Here is a 16,483-nt window from a genome sequence, read left to right on the forward strand (position 1 = left end):
TTGTCGATACATCTATTAATTAATACGTGAAGCAAAAACTTTGTATACCTTTTTACGAAAATGACGCAGACGGAGGAGTGTGAATTTATAATTTAAATTAATTATTGTCGAATTTCGGCAATTGGGCGACCATTAGTTAATTCAAATTCATCAAATGAACATCTATTATAAACATCAATTATACAAAATATAAAAAAAGCTATGACGCATTAGTTGTCTTAATACGATATCCAAGCAACTATTCGAATTTTCAATGGTTATGTCTAGACAAGATAAATTAGACTGATGAAGACCGCCAAAGTATGGTATAAACTTATTTAATATAGTCGTACATATATAACATTATATGTGACGCGCAAATTGATTTTGTAAACCTGACGACAGTGATTTGTACTCATTTATACATATTTATTTATTTTCAATAATAAATCAATTTTGCACTACAAAAGTTTTTTTTTTAATTATATAACTGGTAACCTAGACAAACGCCCTACCAAAAAGTAGTAAAATAAAAAAAAAATAGTACCTAGTTTAGAACAGGTTTGGCTCTGTTGTACATAACTCTAACGATAAATAATGAATGTTGTAAAAGGGTTATTTTAGAAGAGTTTATTAATAATGAATTATTTTTTTACGCTGTGGTAATGTCGACTGGTTTGATATTTAAAACAAGAATGTTGGCTTCGTCTATTCTATGTCGAAGAAATATTAAATAATTATGTTTGCAGGCAAACGAAGAAAAACTGACTTCAATAATATCGACAAGTAATACAACGTAGGTAGACGAAAAAATAGTCAAGTAAATACGCATTACGAAGATTACTCCAAAAGTTGTTATCAGATCTCGATGAAATTTAAATGTGATCACATGATAAACATCGGCTTTCAATTAAGGTAAAAATCATCAAAATCGGTACACCCAGTAAAAATTTAGGCGGATTTTAGAGAGTTTTCCTCGATTTCTCCGGTATCCCATTATCAGATCCTGATTTCCTTATCATGGTACCAAACTAGGGATATCTCCTTTCTAACAAAAAAAGAATTATCAAAATCAGTCCATAAACGACGGAGTTATCTCCGAACATACATAAAAAAATATATATATACCGCCGAATTGAGTAACCTCGTCCTTTTTTTGAAGTCGGTTAAAAAATATTGATTAAGAAGATTATTTTCATTAATAATTTTGGCTAAACAGTTGTAGTATAGTTAAAGTTTAGGTTTTTAGCATTTAACATTAATAATAACGTTTTCGTACCACTTGCTCAAAAAAGTGACAATCTATGCCACAAAAAGCGAACATAACAATAGTCATTTTTAATCTGTTAAAAACAGGGAAAGAAAATTGTACTGAATTTCATTCATCCTCTAGGGGGAGAATGTGATTTAAATTTGGAATACTTACCGAAATTTATACTGAACTACATCTGTGTTTACACCATTGAGTTTGTATATATAAAGCATTATACATCTTTTTGAAAAAGGAATACGCATTTATTATGCAGTTATGATTATTAAACAAAATTACGAAAACCGACGAGGCCGTATGAGCTTGATGCCTTTGCTTTTCCGACAAAAAAATATTAGTCTAGGAATTTGCCGCGTTTTTGTTTTCTTCAAATACTTAATCTTCAATAAACGTTAAGTTTATTTTAATTTATTTTTATAAATAAGTTAATGTTCTAAAAATACGTTACGTTATGTTAAATCAAAGCGACAGTGACAGTGAATTGTCGGATTCCATCAGTGCCTCGGACTAAGAATCAAAGATTGATTCTTAGTCCGAGATCTGTGCAATGCTGCCAGAGAAATACTCAAATCAACTCATCAACAATAAATGTACCAAACAAAAATGTAACTAACTCTCTCTATCAATAATTGGACCAATGTTTCGAATGCTACTGCTTTTATTTTTAATTGTCATTATTTTTAATAAATGCTTATCTCATATTATTATTGTGTTAATTTTTTCGCAAATGGTACGAAAAGTATAGTAGAGTATACCTCGGTGATAAAGGTGTCTTAGTCTTGGGTGAACTTAAATCCCTCGCTACACTCAGGACTCGTCTTAAATCCGTCGCTTCGCTCGTGATTTAAGTTTTTACCCCCCTCGCTACGCTCGGGAGTAAACCTCGAGTCCTTCGTTACGCTCGCGATTTAAATCGTCACCCGCGACAGAAGACACTGCTTTATCCCCTTGGTTAATAATCTACTATTCCATTACTACCATAAATATATGTTACTTACGGACAAGCCCAAGGGCTTTTGCAAGTAAATGTAATGTAATGCATACTTATTTTTTTTTTTATACTTTATTGTACACCACAAATATATTACAAACAAAGCATAAAGATAGTTACAGACAGTGAAGTACAATGGGCGGACTTATGGCTAATTAGCCATTTCTTCCAGACAACCCAACTACTTTTCTTAATGTTACAAATAAATAAATTAAAAATATGTAATTTTGCATCTACAGACTTAAAGGCCAAGCGGTCACTGAAATAAAAAAAAAGTTATAAAACAATTAATTCTTTAATGCGATTCTCAATCAAGAAGGCATTCCAGTATTAGAAAATACAATTTTTAAAGATTTTTAAACCTCATTTTCGGTCTCCTCTCCCGCCTTTGAAACGCATCATAACGTCTTACCGCCCCTATTTCTCTCTTTATTTACGTACCATTCGAACACCCGATCCGACTTCGGGAATAAGATTTCTTCAATAACGTATGGCTAATGGTTACAACTAACTCCGAAATTACGATACAAAAGAACGACACCAACAATTACGACGACCAAGAATTTCTCTAAAAACCTGTTAGAGTTGGCCATGGTTACTGGTTTCCATTGTATGGTTCGTTTTGTGCAAATTTGAACTGACATGCTTCTAGTAAAATGTCAGCTTCTCAGGACTCTCATTTATTTGTCGATTTGTGAACAAACAACTAAAGTTTCAACAGTATAGTTATCTTAATATATTATTTAAATTACGCGTCACGTTATTTCTCCGCGATGGAATCCTAAACTACTCCGATTTTAATCAAATTTGCACACCGTGTGCAGTTTGATCCAACTTGAAGGATAGGCTATATTTTATTTTGATATATGTAATTATCATATTTAAGAAAAAAAATTAGACGATACGAAGTTCGCCAGGTCACCTAGTAGTATGTATAACGTAGAAAAAAACTCAAATGAACGAATGTGTAAATGCATTTCCAATTACAGGTAGACACATCAAACAAATTCAACAATTTCAACTCGTGAATCAAAGTATGGAAAAATTTGTGATAACATAATCACAATAAAGGCACCAATGTATATTTTTACATCTCCGATTAGGATCTAACAAAATCAGTTATCAGTTATGAAGAAAAATATTGTGTTTCACATGTCTATATTAACTTTTTTTCTACAATTTAGTTACGTCTAAGGAAGAGAAAGAAAAGCCAACACTTTTTAACAGCTTTTTATTTAATAATATTTAATTACAAATTATCTAATCTAGGTACGCTGGAAGCCACAGGGCAGTTGCAAATCTAAAAATCAAGACACTTAAATATTTTCATTTAGAATAAAAACGCCATATTTTTTTGGAAAAATTTTTCCTTTATTGAATAAATATAAATACTTTTCTGTAAAAATATATGTATTTTTATGACATCGACTTTCTTTGGAATTTAATTATATCTACGAAATTGAAAAATTTAAATATCAATAGAATACTTAAAAGTTGATGAAATTTTTCCTAACCCAAAACAACCAATATTTTTTCAAAATTTTTTTTTTAGTATCACTTAATTTTAATGCTTTAAAAACTAAATATACTACAAAACTAGGTGTAGATAGTATTTCAATATAATAAGGACGCACGACTATGTGTGAGACCAAGTTCTATATTAAACAGATGCTAGTTCAGAGTTAAAAATATATATATATATATATCTATATAGAATTATTAATTTTTGATAAATGATACTAAAAGTGAATATGCTTGTAAACGAATTTGCATAAATACATATATTTAATTAACGTTGTTTAATTAAGTATTAGATTTAATGAACATATCTATAAATAAAAGAGAGGATAATCTTCTAATTTGGTAGTTAACAGTAATATATAAAATACAATAGGTATATTTTAATATAGCCTACTCTTCAACAGCGATATCTTCGTCAATTTGGCTTCTAACAAAATATGCATTAATTAATTATGTGATCATCAGTGGTAACCGACGTACATGATTTTTATTTAAATTATTACCAAAAGAAAATATGTCCCCTAAATAGTAAATATGTTGAAAAAAAAAACAGAATGAGATCTAATGACTAATAAATAAGACTATTATACATTACGTTGACTAAATATAATAGAAAAAAAAAACTTATTGAAAAATTAAGGTTTTCAAAACTTGAAGAAAACTACACTTTATACAAGTTATATTAGTAACTTATTTAAATTGACAATTATTTTTATTTTACACAAACATTTTACAATTAAAACTTCTAACAAAATATCATTTAACAATACGCTAAAAGATTACAAATCGTAACTAAAATATCAAAACTAAATGTGTCCAAAAGTATAACACATTACTGTTTAATGTGATGACAAATTCGATAGAAATTATTAATTATAACAAGAAATACATTTTCCATATCAAATTATGTTTAAAATAGGGATGGTTATCAAATTAATATTATATAATAATGATATAGGAAGCAAAACAGACAATATTAAACATAATTCAATTATAAAAAAAAAACTACATAAAAATATATTAAATAATGATAAAAACAGAAATTACTAATTAGTAATCGTTTTGAGTAAATCTATAGTTGGTGTTACTACCTTCGAAACTACAGCGTGTAGGTTCTATTTTTTGTCAGAAAACATTAATTTCTATATTATGAATTTCCAACAATCATTACAAATGTAACATTAATTCAATTAACGAAACTTGTCTTCAAGGCTTTATATATTGTATCGTTGTCTTCGTACTCTAATCACGATCGTTATCGACAGTTATATTCAGTTATTACACATAAATATCGATTAATGTTGAAATATTTAAACTACCCTCATTTCTAGGAAATAATTTTTTTCTTCTGCGTATTGCTTTTGCCGTTAACGATTTCTTTCTTCAATAGAACATTTTAGGAAACGTTTGTTAATCAAAAATGTCTATATCAATGCTAATAAAGTATTTAGTAATACATAAAGTAAAAAATAATAATAAAAGAATGCGTTTTTTATTTTACATCTTTATGTAATTTAATTTATTTATACAATTTTATTTACTGAGTGATTTATATACTGAGTACCAAATACACTCCTGGCGCAAAGTACACAATAAAGTACATTTTTCTTGCTTTTTACATTTGATGAACAAACTCGAATTTATTAAAATCAAGCATAACTTTAAATCCTAAACGACCATTTAAATGTATCGATGGGAAGAAAATTTGAGTAAGTAGGCACACAATTTTCACATTAATTATTCATAGTATTGCTGTTCAACGTAAATAATCAAGTGTCATCTAAACAATATCGGCCTACCCTCGTAAAGTGTGAATCAACAATTCACAGCGACGTTTAAGCCATGTTTTTCTATATACCTCTGTCTTGCTTCTGCTATCATTTGGGCTTTTCTTTCTTGGTAGCTCATTTGACGTTCTCTTGCTGTTTTGGGAAATATCCCTGTAGGCGTGGGGTTTATGTACTTGGGAAGTGCTTGTGAAGTACTCGGTTGGGGTTCAGACGCAGGTTCCGGTAATGGATTATAGGGTGTAATACCTTCAAGAAAGTTTGTGATAGTCACGTCGACGCTACGTGTTCTCTCTGAAAAAGAATATAATTAATAGAAATGGAAACAATTTATTTTTGTAGTGGGTTTACATATTAACCCGATTTATGTATTTTGTGTGTATTTTCATATAATACTGGACGAAACTATCAATAGCCATCATATTTCGTCTGACCGGTTTTTTCGACCGTTCATTCCATAAACTGAATAACAGGAAAATATCTGGAATATATTTCGGCCAAGCTCCTTCTTTTTTTTTGGTACAAATCGATTATAACAAATAATAATTGATTTTTGTATAAATCGATAATTTTTTTCACATTGGCGCAACCTAAGCACACGAATAGTCGTATACGTTGGGCTCACGCCGCCTCTCGTGCCAAGGGTGTCCTTTTGACTTGGTAATAAGAGATATAAAGTAATAATTTTTTTTTTTACATTCACACACTGTCATCTGTTCCTAAGGTTTCATAACTTAATGCTCGGGTTAAACCTAACAGCCAACAGCTATAGCTAAGTATATATATATGTGTGTGTGTCTTGCTTCTGCTATCATTTGGGCTTTATATATATGAGATAGGGCACAGCAGGAAATTTCCTGTTCGAAATATGGTGCTGCCCGACTGAGTGAGTACCTCGACCTTACAGAATATGACAGCTAAATAGTACAGTTTTTTTTCTGGTCTTGTAGGCGTCTATAGGCTACGGTAATCGCTTACACTCTACGTAGCTCATAGACGCCTGCAACACCAGAAGCATCGCAAGCGCGTTGCCGACCCAATCCCCAATCCCCCCAGGAGCTCTGGTCACCTTACTCACCAACAGAAACACAATACTGCATGAAAACAGTATTATTTAGCTGTGATCTTCTGTAAGGTCGAGGATATAAAAAAAAGATGGAAACAATAAACATAAATACAACCATAGCACCCCAACAAGCCTAGGGCTGGTCCACGTACCCAGGTCGCGCACGATGTCGGCGAGCGGCACGCGCGGCAGCACCTCGCGCACGCGGCGCGCGGCGGCCGGCACGTGCGGCGCGCCGGCGGGAGGCACGTGCGGCGACACGTGCGCGGCGCGTGCCGGCCGCGGGCGGGGCGCGTGCGCTGCGCGGGCCTCGCTCCAGCTCCACGGCGTCGCCTCCACCTGCACGAGAGACTTCCAGGTGTAGGTGGGACTTAATCGAAAACCTTGCTATAATCTATGAATGCCAGATAGCATTTTTTGCCATACTCATTATATTTTTCGATTGTGTGGTTCACTAAATGAATGTGATCAATTGTTGAAAAATCAGAACGAAAACTATCGCACTGTTAATACCTGACAAATCTCGTACAGAGTGCCTAGAGCGAGTTTTATTCACAGAAACATGAGAGAAACGCGTTTATACGTGAAGATTATTTTGCATGGGAATTTAAACACTGCAGCCTAGACGATAAAGAATAGTATACGATACAATCGATAGAGTCATCTAGCGGCAAACGCGAAAACTAGGTTGAAATGCCGAATTTCCCATACAAAATGAAGTTAAAATTTACGCCCGTTATTGCGAGACGGATTAAACAAAACTCGCACTAGGCACTCAGTTTTGCTGTTGGGAAACGAATATATCATAATCTTTAGGATACATCTTTGCAATCTTTCCAGTTGAAGCAAGATTGTTTCGATTGCACCACCCCATACTGGTAAGCAGTAAGTAATGATTGCAGACCTTATTTCAATTAAGTTTAATTGTCTAAAGACGTACGTAATTTTTAACAAACGGGAGGCAATAGCTTCTAAGTCTTCCAAGTAAGATTTTCATCAATGAGTATGCCAAGATACTTAACAACGAAGGAGCAAATACCACGTCCAAGGCAGCATTTATGTGCAGTTTAAGCATTTGTAACCAAATGTCATAAATGCAATCTTATCTAGATTTAACCCTTAATTACTCGCACAAAGAATATTACATTATTGCTCGCATGGGGTCACGGGTGACCCCAAATAGTATGAGTAGTTTTTAATATATTTTGAAATACATAAGTAAATGAATCGATTTTATTATTAAAGTGCTATGTTTATTTTATAATATCTATAAGTAATAATATGAATTACTAATTAATTATACAAAAACAAGTTAAAATAAAATTAATATCAATAATCAACAATTTGTACTTGTTGTAAATACGAAACGGAGAGAGAATTATTGATGAAACGATTTAGTATAAATAAATTTGATATGGGTACTTTTTTTTCTGTGTTAACAGAACCTTTGTCTGATGCAGCAAATTTGCTAGTTAATATGATCTTACATCATCAATGATTCTTTCTCCATTTCTTAGACATAGTGAGAATTAGGGTATGATGGGGCTGGCATGTCTGTGTAGACAAAAGTCCCTAAAAAAATTAAAGAATTAAAAAAAAAAAAAAAAAAAAAAACAATTTGTACTTAGGTATACTGAGATCATAGTAAATACTCGTATTTTTTAGGAACTCTCCAAATCACTCTCGTTACACTGTTGACAGTATATGTCAGAATGATCATAGCACACAAATCTTATACATTTCTTGCATTTTGTTGGTACTTTGCGATCGCATTTCCTTGGGCAGCTGTTGCAACGTTCACGTTTTGCAATGGTTGGCGGGACGCGATTTTCCAACTCACGCTCTTCCATCAGACGTTTTTTTACCTTCTTAGGAGTTGCTCTGACTTCAAGTCGTCGTTTTTGGTTATTATGAATAAGTTCAACAGACAATTGCCGCAAGAAATTACGCCTCATGTGAGTACGTGATTTTTCGGTATTTAGTCGATGTACAATGAGTGCATTTATGCCTGAAACATCTATCAGGTGGAAGGAAATGGCTAACGGCCACTATTTGGTTCACCTCCCTACGTTGAATGTACCACACAAGTGATCATTAGTGTCCACTCCTCCATTAGTGCTGTTGTAAAATGTTATTATTTCAGGTTTCTGCTTGTCAGTTGAGGCTGGGTCGATATGAGCTACATGATGCATGGAAGATAACAACACAACAGCTTTATTTGGTTTTTGAACATAAGAAATCTGACCCACCAACTTCTTCTTCATCAGAACCTCCTTCATTCTCTACCAACCATTGCACAAATCGCTGTTCTCTCCTATCCATGACTAACTCTGACAAAAAGACAAAACTCGTAGTAAAAATGAGTTTTTTGATAATTTCATTGTATAAAGAGGTAAAAAACATATTTATAACAAACATTTATTCACTGAACATACAATAACACAAATATAATTCATAATACACAAAAAACAAATACATAAAATAAAAAACTTACCTCTTCCAAAAAAGTAACGTAATTACTCGCACGGGGTCAGCGCTGAAGAGTGCAGCGACGCATCCTTCCACTCCTGTGACTTGGTCGCTAGTAAAATACAAACTTAGACGCACGTTATGAAGCTAGCGAGGGCGCGGGAGAAATCGGGCCGAGCCAAGTGCTTCATTTTTTAATCCGAAAATGCTTTGACCCCATGCGAGTAATTAAGGGTTAAAGTAAAAATGTTGTTAGACAACCAACTCATCACGACAGCGAGAGCCACTTCGGTATGCCCTCCAAGCGTCTCCGTCCAAATTTTACCATGCACAAGAAGAGCAATATAAGAGTAGTCTCTGCATTTGATACAATTTTGCAGTTTAGTATTTTAAGATTGCAGAAGTCATTAACATATATCAAGAAAAGAGTGGGATTCAAAATAATACCCTGTGGTACTCCATACGTAAAATTCGCCTCATTTCTGATGTTATAGTTTTTTTTTTTTTTTTTAATTTTGCTTTTTTTTATATAGATAGCTTTTGAGAAGGTTTAAATCAAATCTCTTGACGCTAACTGAAACTGTAACAAACGATTTAGATAGGTCCAAGAATATAACAAGAGTCTTATTTTTCCTGTCAATATTTGTAGTCGCATCGTCCCACAAATTCATAATTTATTTATTTATTTAAGCGCATCCTCTGTAAATCTAATAGCTCTGAAGACATATTGGTTACAAGCAAACAAGCCATATTTTTCTAAATAACATGAGTCTTTTATTTTTAAGTTTTTCAAGAATCTTAGATAGTGAACGAAAAACAGAATTGGTAACAGAATCCTTACAACCTTTCTTAAATATTGGGTGAACAATGGTAGCTTTGGAAAACTTTGGGGATTTCTTGAGATAAGCAAAGATTGCAGATCCTAGTTAGTGAAGGAGTGAGAATGACTTTTTAAGGATAGATGTCGTTATACCATCCCATCCTACTGCACTGACATCTAAGTTAATGGTCTCAATTAACACCATCAATGTAAGTGTGTACATTTAAATCACATCTTGATAGAATCTATCATCTCCAATTACGAATCTTAAAAACAATCGTACCAATATACATAAGAAATAAATACAAAAACAACGCCTTGAAATTATTTAACTACTGCAAAGTAATGCCAATACACACTAAAATAAAATATACATTATTAATAGAACAATATTTTAATTCAAATATTCAAATAAAAATGAGTCACTATAAACTAACAAGAAATATTACAAATCACACATAAAAAATACCTAGGCATAGTAATTTTTATGGAAAACGTACGCTTGAATATATTATTCCTTTCTTAATAAATAATCTGCCATCGAATTTAAAAAAAAAATTCAAAAAAATAACTATAAAAACACATTTAAAAAATTCTTTTTAGACCAACTTAAAGAGAGAGAGAGATTGACATGACCGCATTTATTATTTTTATTATGATTATTACTTTTTTTTTAACCACTTAATGTTATTTTTTTTTCTTTCCAATTATATTCACATGTATAATAATCTATATTTGTATAGCTTTATATCATATTTTTATGTTAGTATATAATATCATATGTACTTTAGTATTATTACTTTAGAAACACAGTGCACTGTTAAACTATTCACTGTTTTTGCTGCACTGTTTATCACATAAATTGTATCTTTTTTTCTTCTGTAAATAAAATAAATAAATAATAAATAAATAAATAAAAATAAGTAGGTACAGCCGAGGATTATGCTCTAGACTACTAGCGGCAGAAGCGAAAATTTTACCTATTATATAGATCTTTAGTTGATAATATCTGTTTTCTCCTTTTTTATGCAAGACAAGATGTGAAGGACCATTGAGTTGGTATATGCTCGGCTTGGTGATTGCAGTTATTGTGTACTTTAATTGGTCATTTGAAATTTTATCGTCTCCAGGTGCTTTTCCTCTTTTCTGTGGTTGAATAGCTTTTCTGCTTCCAGTATGCATGATATTTCTTCTGCTAATTCATTACGCTTTTCCCTCACAAATATATTTTTATTCTCATCTGTGTATAATTTTTCATAAAAAAGTTTTTGCCTCTGTTATTATAGACAATCTTCCTGTAAGCAGCTGACTTTCGATATTAGGTATCCATTGTGTTTATTCTTTTACATATTTCAGACCTATACCTTTAATATGTTTTTCTTCTTTTCTGTATCTTGTTATTGATATTAATTTTCTTGCTATATCTGCTATATTTTGGCAACTTTCTTTACTATTCTCCCAAAGCTTTCTTCTCTCTTCGATTAATTTTTTGTTCCTTTCCTAATTTTTTTCCTCTTTTTTTAATTTATTGTCCGTAATCTATTTACTTCTTTCATTGCTTTCTCCAAAAAGTCGTATTGTCTTATGCATCTTGATTTCCAGTAATGCTTTATTTAATTTATCTAAGTTAGTTTATGATAATGACAATATTATGACAAGATTTTTATTTGATATTTTATTGATCTTTTTTCTATGTTTTGTTATGCTTTCAGCCTATAGAGGTTCGTTATCTATACTATGTTAACTAGTGTGGACAAAATAACTATAGCAAAGAAAATCGTGGGTTAAATCCCCACTAAAAATAAATATTTGAATTCATGTTACACAGATGTTTAAAGATGATGTTATCCTACTGTGCATATTTTAATTCGATGAATTTTTGGGATGAAATAAAACAGCAAATACATACCTGCAAAGCATCAGCTATAGCCTGCCTCATCTTTTCAACGAACTCTTGGTCGTTTTCATCTTTCCTTTCAATCGCCGGTAAAGCCATCAGAGTGTAAAACGTGCATGGCGTCCAAAGAAACCATAAAGCGTCCCACCATGGAAACACGTCTATCTTGTCATTGGGACGATGTACCGTGACATTTGTGAAGGGACGTTCAACTGCTATAATAAAATTAAAAAAACAAAGAATAAAATACAATCCAAATTAAAAACATACATTCACTGTACTAAAAAAAAATACATCATTTTTGAAATTCTGAAACTCATTTCTGAAATATTGAAATAAAATTAATTAACCTGATTTTTAAAATACTACTTATAAAGATTTTATTAATAACCATGTTACTCACTTATAGCGATAGGTTGAACCCTATTTCCAATAGGGAAGGACCAGTCAGTAAACTTGAGTAGACCCTTGCCATTCGTGGGACCACCTTCTGGCTGAAGTAACACTGGTTTACTAGGACTCTCTGTGAAGTGCTGTCTGAAAACAAAAATTCAATTGTAAATAATAAATAAAAGCCACACACTCAACATTGTATTATAAATTATACATAACGAAAATAATAATAAGTATATTTTATTTTAATTTTTTCTATAAAAGATATATAGATTATGTGTAAATGGACCGTTTAACAATATATATATATATATATATATATATATATATATATATATACACATACATATATAAATATACATACATATATATATATATATATATATATATATATATATATATATATATATGTGTATATATATATGTATGTATATTTGAGAATATTAAATTAAATACATCAATAATAATTAATGATAAAAAAAATTTTTTTGATGGCACAGTGCTCAGTTTAAATCTGATCTGACAGACTTTACCATCAATAAGATTTGTTAAAAAAATATCGCATAAAACCGGCTAATTTCGAAAAATCGTCTAAGCAATATTTGCATTAAGCAATATTTACAACTTGGTATAAGCTTGTCCTCATAATAAAAGAGAAATTTACTCAGCAGTGGGACGTTTACATGCTGTTGTCAAAAGTAATAGTGTATGTCTTTTTTTAATAAATATTGGATGTTCTGAACTTACGATCAGGTTAGACTTTAGGATTCGTTTTTAATTTTACGCATGCAATACTGGAACCTCAACGCCCAAATGTTTAATAATTAAATAAATTAGACTTGTGTCATCATCATTACAGCCTATACAGTCCACTGCTGGACATAGGCCTCCACAAGTTTACGCCAAAAATAACGTGAACTCGTGTGTTTTGCCCATAGTCACCACGCTGGGCAGGCGGGTTGGTGACCGCAGTACTGGCTTTGTCGCACCGAAGACGCTGCTGCCCGTCTTCGGCCTGTGTATTTCAAAGCCAGCAGTTGGATGGTTATCCCGCCATCGGTCGGCTTCATAAGTTCCAAGGTGGTTGTGGAACCTTGTTATCCCTTAGTCGCCTCTTACGACACCCACGGGAAGAGAGGGGGTGGCTAAATTCTTTAGTGCCGTAGCCACACAGCACTAGACTTGTGTGACGTCACATATTTTACAATTTTACACATATAATTTTTTATTAATAAAATTAAAAAATCAGTTTCGACATTATCTTTATTTCCTTTAAATTATTTTTCAATAAAATCATCATCAATCCAACATTTGTATGAAAAATAAAATCATTTTAATACGAACAATTATATATTCTGTATTTTGAAATGAGATGTAACTAAATTTCGGACCCCACCTCTTGTTACACAACATCACACTTCGTGCCCCCCCTTAAGGTGTGATGCACATAAAAAATTAAATATCATTTTCGTGGAACCAGTACTACTATTAACACTGAATATGTTTACAATAATGATAAAAAAATGTAAAGTAATGTACATCACATTGTTTTTTGTATATTTAATTTTATAGAAAATTTCCTTACTTTCTCACAAACTGAGCAGCATTTTTTATTCCAAGGGTTGATGCAAAAAATGGAGGAACTTTCCATTTTCTTAACTGCAACAAAAGATGATATATTATGTAATTATAATAAAACAAAATAATTTTAATTATAAACGACAAACTGTTACAAGTTACAAATAATTATATTTACAAAAACAAGCCTCTATAATGTAACAAAACGTAGAAATTCAACTTTGTTTCAATGCTATTTCATTTATTTTTTTTTTAAATTATACTTCTTTAGTTAAAATTATTTAATACAAATGATTTTCGAAGTTATACTTCTTTTGGGGCAGTAGGGAAAAATTAAGATTCATTATCAGGCTATAAAAATATATGGATATATAAAATGAGAAATCGATTTTTTAAATTTTATTGAAGTTACACTTCTTCTGATGCGTTACGGAAAAATTAAGAGAGTAAAAAGTTACACTTCTTTGGAAAAATTTCGAGAGTAAATTTTTACGATGCGCACGCACACCATCACGAAAAACCGACACCCTGAAGTTAGCTAGGCAACGAAGAAGTTAGCAACGTGAAGTTAGCTAGCCAATGAAGTATAACTTCTTAAGTGCCTACATAAGTACACTTTTTTTATAAATCTCAATATTAATAAACAAAACACCATCATAATAAAAACAAGCTAATAAATATTATCATGTGATAAAGTATTATCTTTAGTTCTTCTAGAAATTTCTTACATAAATTATTTTTATTGTTGTAGTTTTTTCGTCATTATGTGGCAATGATCCAAAAATTAGGTGTAAAATCCTATATATCTAACAAGATAGTATATTATACACGACTAATTTTTTTTTTCTTTTAATGGAAGGATAGTTCTTTTGTTTCATAGCATTGTTTTACTAGTGGTTGTAGCTTGAATCGCTACTCATGTTAAAAATTTGTAAAGGCCATACAGATGTCTGCTATGGTCTAAGCAATTGTGCGTGTATTTTGTTTCTGGACTCCTACACAAGAGTAAATTCTACTGGGGGCCTCTAAGTATGAAGCATTTATTCCTTTAACAAATATTTGTTCAATTCTAAATTTGACAATTTGAGAGTGTGTATTGTGTTAATTTAATTCAATGTTATTGCTGCTAATAAACTGAACTTTTGACCTTTTACCTTGATTCAACAAATTAATGAATATAGATTTTTTTTTTTTTGTAAGCGTATGTTAATTTTATTCCTTTTTATATAATCTGTTAAAGGTAAGCTTAAAAATTTTAGTGATGGTAAGTGAATACCGTTGCTTATGGATACCTGTACACCGTAAATTTAGCAAGCATGTTGCCTTATTGCAATACACCCAAACTTGAGTTTGGCTACCTTACCACAGAAACACAACACTATTTGAAATCTACGTTATTTGGCTATATTTTTATTGGTATTTTCCTAGTTGGGCTAATCTAATATTTCAAGCAAGATTTTTCCATATACCTTAGTAAAAATATGATAAATATTGCCTACGGCTTTTTGTAATTAATATTTGTTATTATTTTTAATACATTATTTTATAATATACTTACACTTATTGTGCCGAGTGTATGTGCAGCAGCTAACGAGTCTAAACAGGACACATAATTAGCCACAAGGACACTAGAGCAAGGATCTTTGTTGCCCTTTACTTTAACATACACACCTGCAAGTAATAGCAACTTTTGTTAGTCATTTTTGATGATATATTAAGACCTTGAAATTAGCTAAAAATAACTTCTAATAAAGAACAGTTAAAGAAATAGGCTAGTTACTGAATTAATTATACATTTACAATAATTTAAAGACAAAATATAATAATTAAAAATAATTTTGTATATGAATAATATTCATTTGCAAGCACTGCTTTTTTTACCACAAAGTTCAGTAGATAATAAGGTTTTATAACACCTTTACTGGAGTTATGACCAATATAAAATTTTACGAGGTTCTTTTTATTAACATTTAAGGTAAGGTGAGCACAAATATCTAATTTTCTTATATACGTAAATAAAAATATTTACAATATTCTATTCTTAAAAAATGCACTCACCAAACGTCCAACATGCCAGTGTAGATAATAACTGGCTTACAGCAGATTTATTGGGTAATATGATAGCTGCGATCCATAATATTAACGCCAAAACTATCCTGAACGCCATAAGTAATAAACCGATAGGCAAATATAGTAGAAACTGTAAAACATTATCGCCACTAAACCTGAAATTCATATAAATATTGTACACAAATGAAATAAGTTCGATATACAAAAAAAAATCTACTCACAAAATAAACTTTCCCTGCTATAAGCAATTCTTACCTTTCGTCGTTAGTGAGTTTGTCTGCTGTTAACGCCATTATATGTGCGTTTTATAACGATATTTATTATTAAAATAAATCCCTGACTTTATCACAAGATTGTGGGTTATTTAATTGAGCTTTTTTTAAGGAAATCGTGAAATTGTACGAATAGTCGAATACGACACCAGTCACAGAGTACCAAATCACAGGGAATTAAAATGATTGTCAAGAAATGGTTGCTTTCCAATTACCCAGAGAGCGATGCTGTGTAATACAGTGTTTGACATAGCATTTTCCATCAAAAATACAATTGAACATTGGACCACAGAACATATATACCCTAAACGGGCATTAGACACAGACCATATTGGACACTTTTCGACACTCGAAAATGTCAAGTTTGAAA

General features: G+C 31.4%; 1 protein-coding gene across 1 annotated transcript; it reads right to left on the bottom strand.

Annotated features, from left to right (window-relative positions):
- Window positions 1-5,249: 5,249 nt before the first annotated feature.
- LOC123659817 (lipid droplet-regulating VLDL assembly factor AUP1-like) lies at window positions 5,250-16,134 on the bottom strand. The gene is made up of 10 exons (XM_045594988.1): window positions 16,097-16,134; window positions 15,830-15,996; window positions 15,330-15,442; window positions 13,779-13,852; window positions 12,204-12,337; window positions 11,757-12,015; window positions 10,884-11,095; window positions 8,868-8,944; window positions 6,767-6,953; window positions 5,250-5,842 (listed from the first exon to the last, which is right to left on the bottom strand). The coding sequence occupies exons 1-10, from the start codon at window positions 16,132-16,134 to the stop codon at window positions 5,577-5,579; spliced, it is 1,527 nt and encodes a 508-aa protein (XP_045450944.1). The 3' UTR covers window positions 5,250-5,576.
- Window positions 16,135-16,483: the final 349 nt, after the last annotated feature.

This window comes from Melitaea cinxia, chromosome 14 (genome assembly GCF_905220565.1).
Source record: "Melitaea cinxia chromosome 14, ilMelCinx1.1, whole genome shotgun sequence".
In the NCBI taxonomy this organism is placed as follows: domain Eukaryota; kingdom Metazoa; phylum Arthropoda; class Insecta; order Lepidoptera; family Nymphalidae; genus Melitaea; species Melitaea cinxia.

What these genes read in the sequence shown, in the direction of transcription:
- LOC123659817 (XM_045594988.1), bottom strand. Translation starts at nt 16,134, where the DNA reads ATGGCGTTAACAGCAGACAAACTCACTAACGACGAAAG. An exon ending in AAACTCACTAACGACGAAAG is followed by an intron (nt 15,997 to 16,096) that starts GTAAGAATTGCT and finishes TATGAATTTCAG; the next exon opens with GTTTAGTGGCGATAATGTTT. An exon ending in CGACATCGTGCGCGACCTGG is followed by an intron (nt 5,843 to 6,766) that starts GTACGTGGACCA and finishes ATTCTTTTTCAG; the next exon opens with AGAGAACACGTAGCGTCGAC.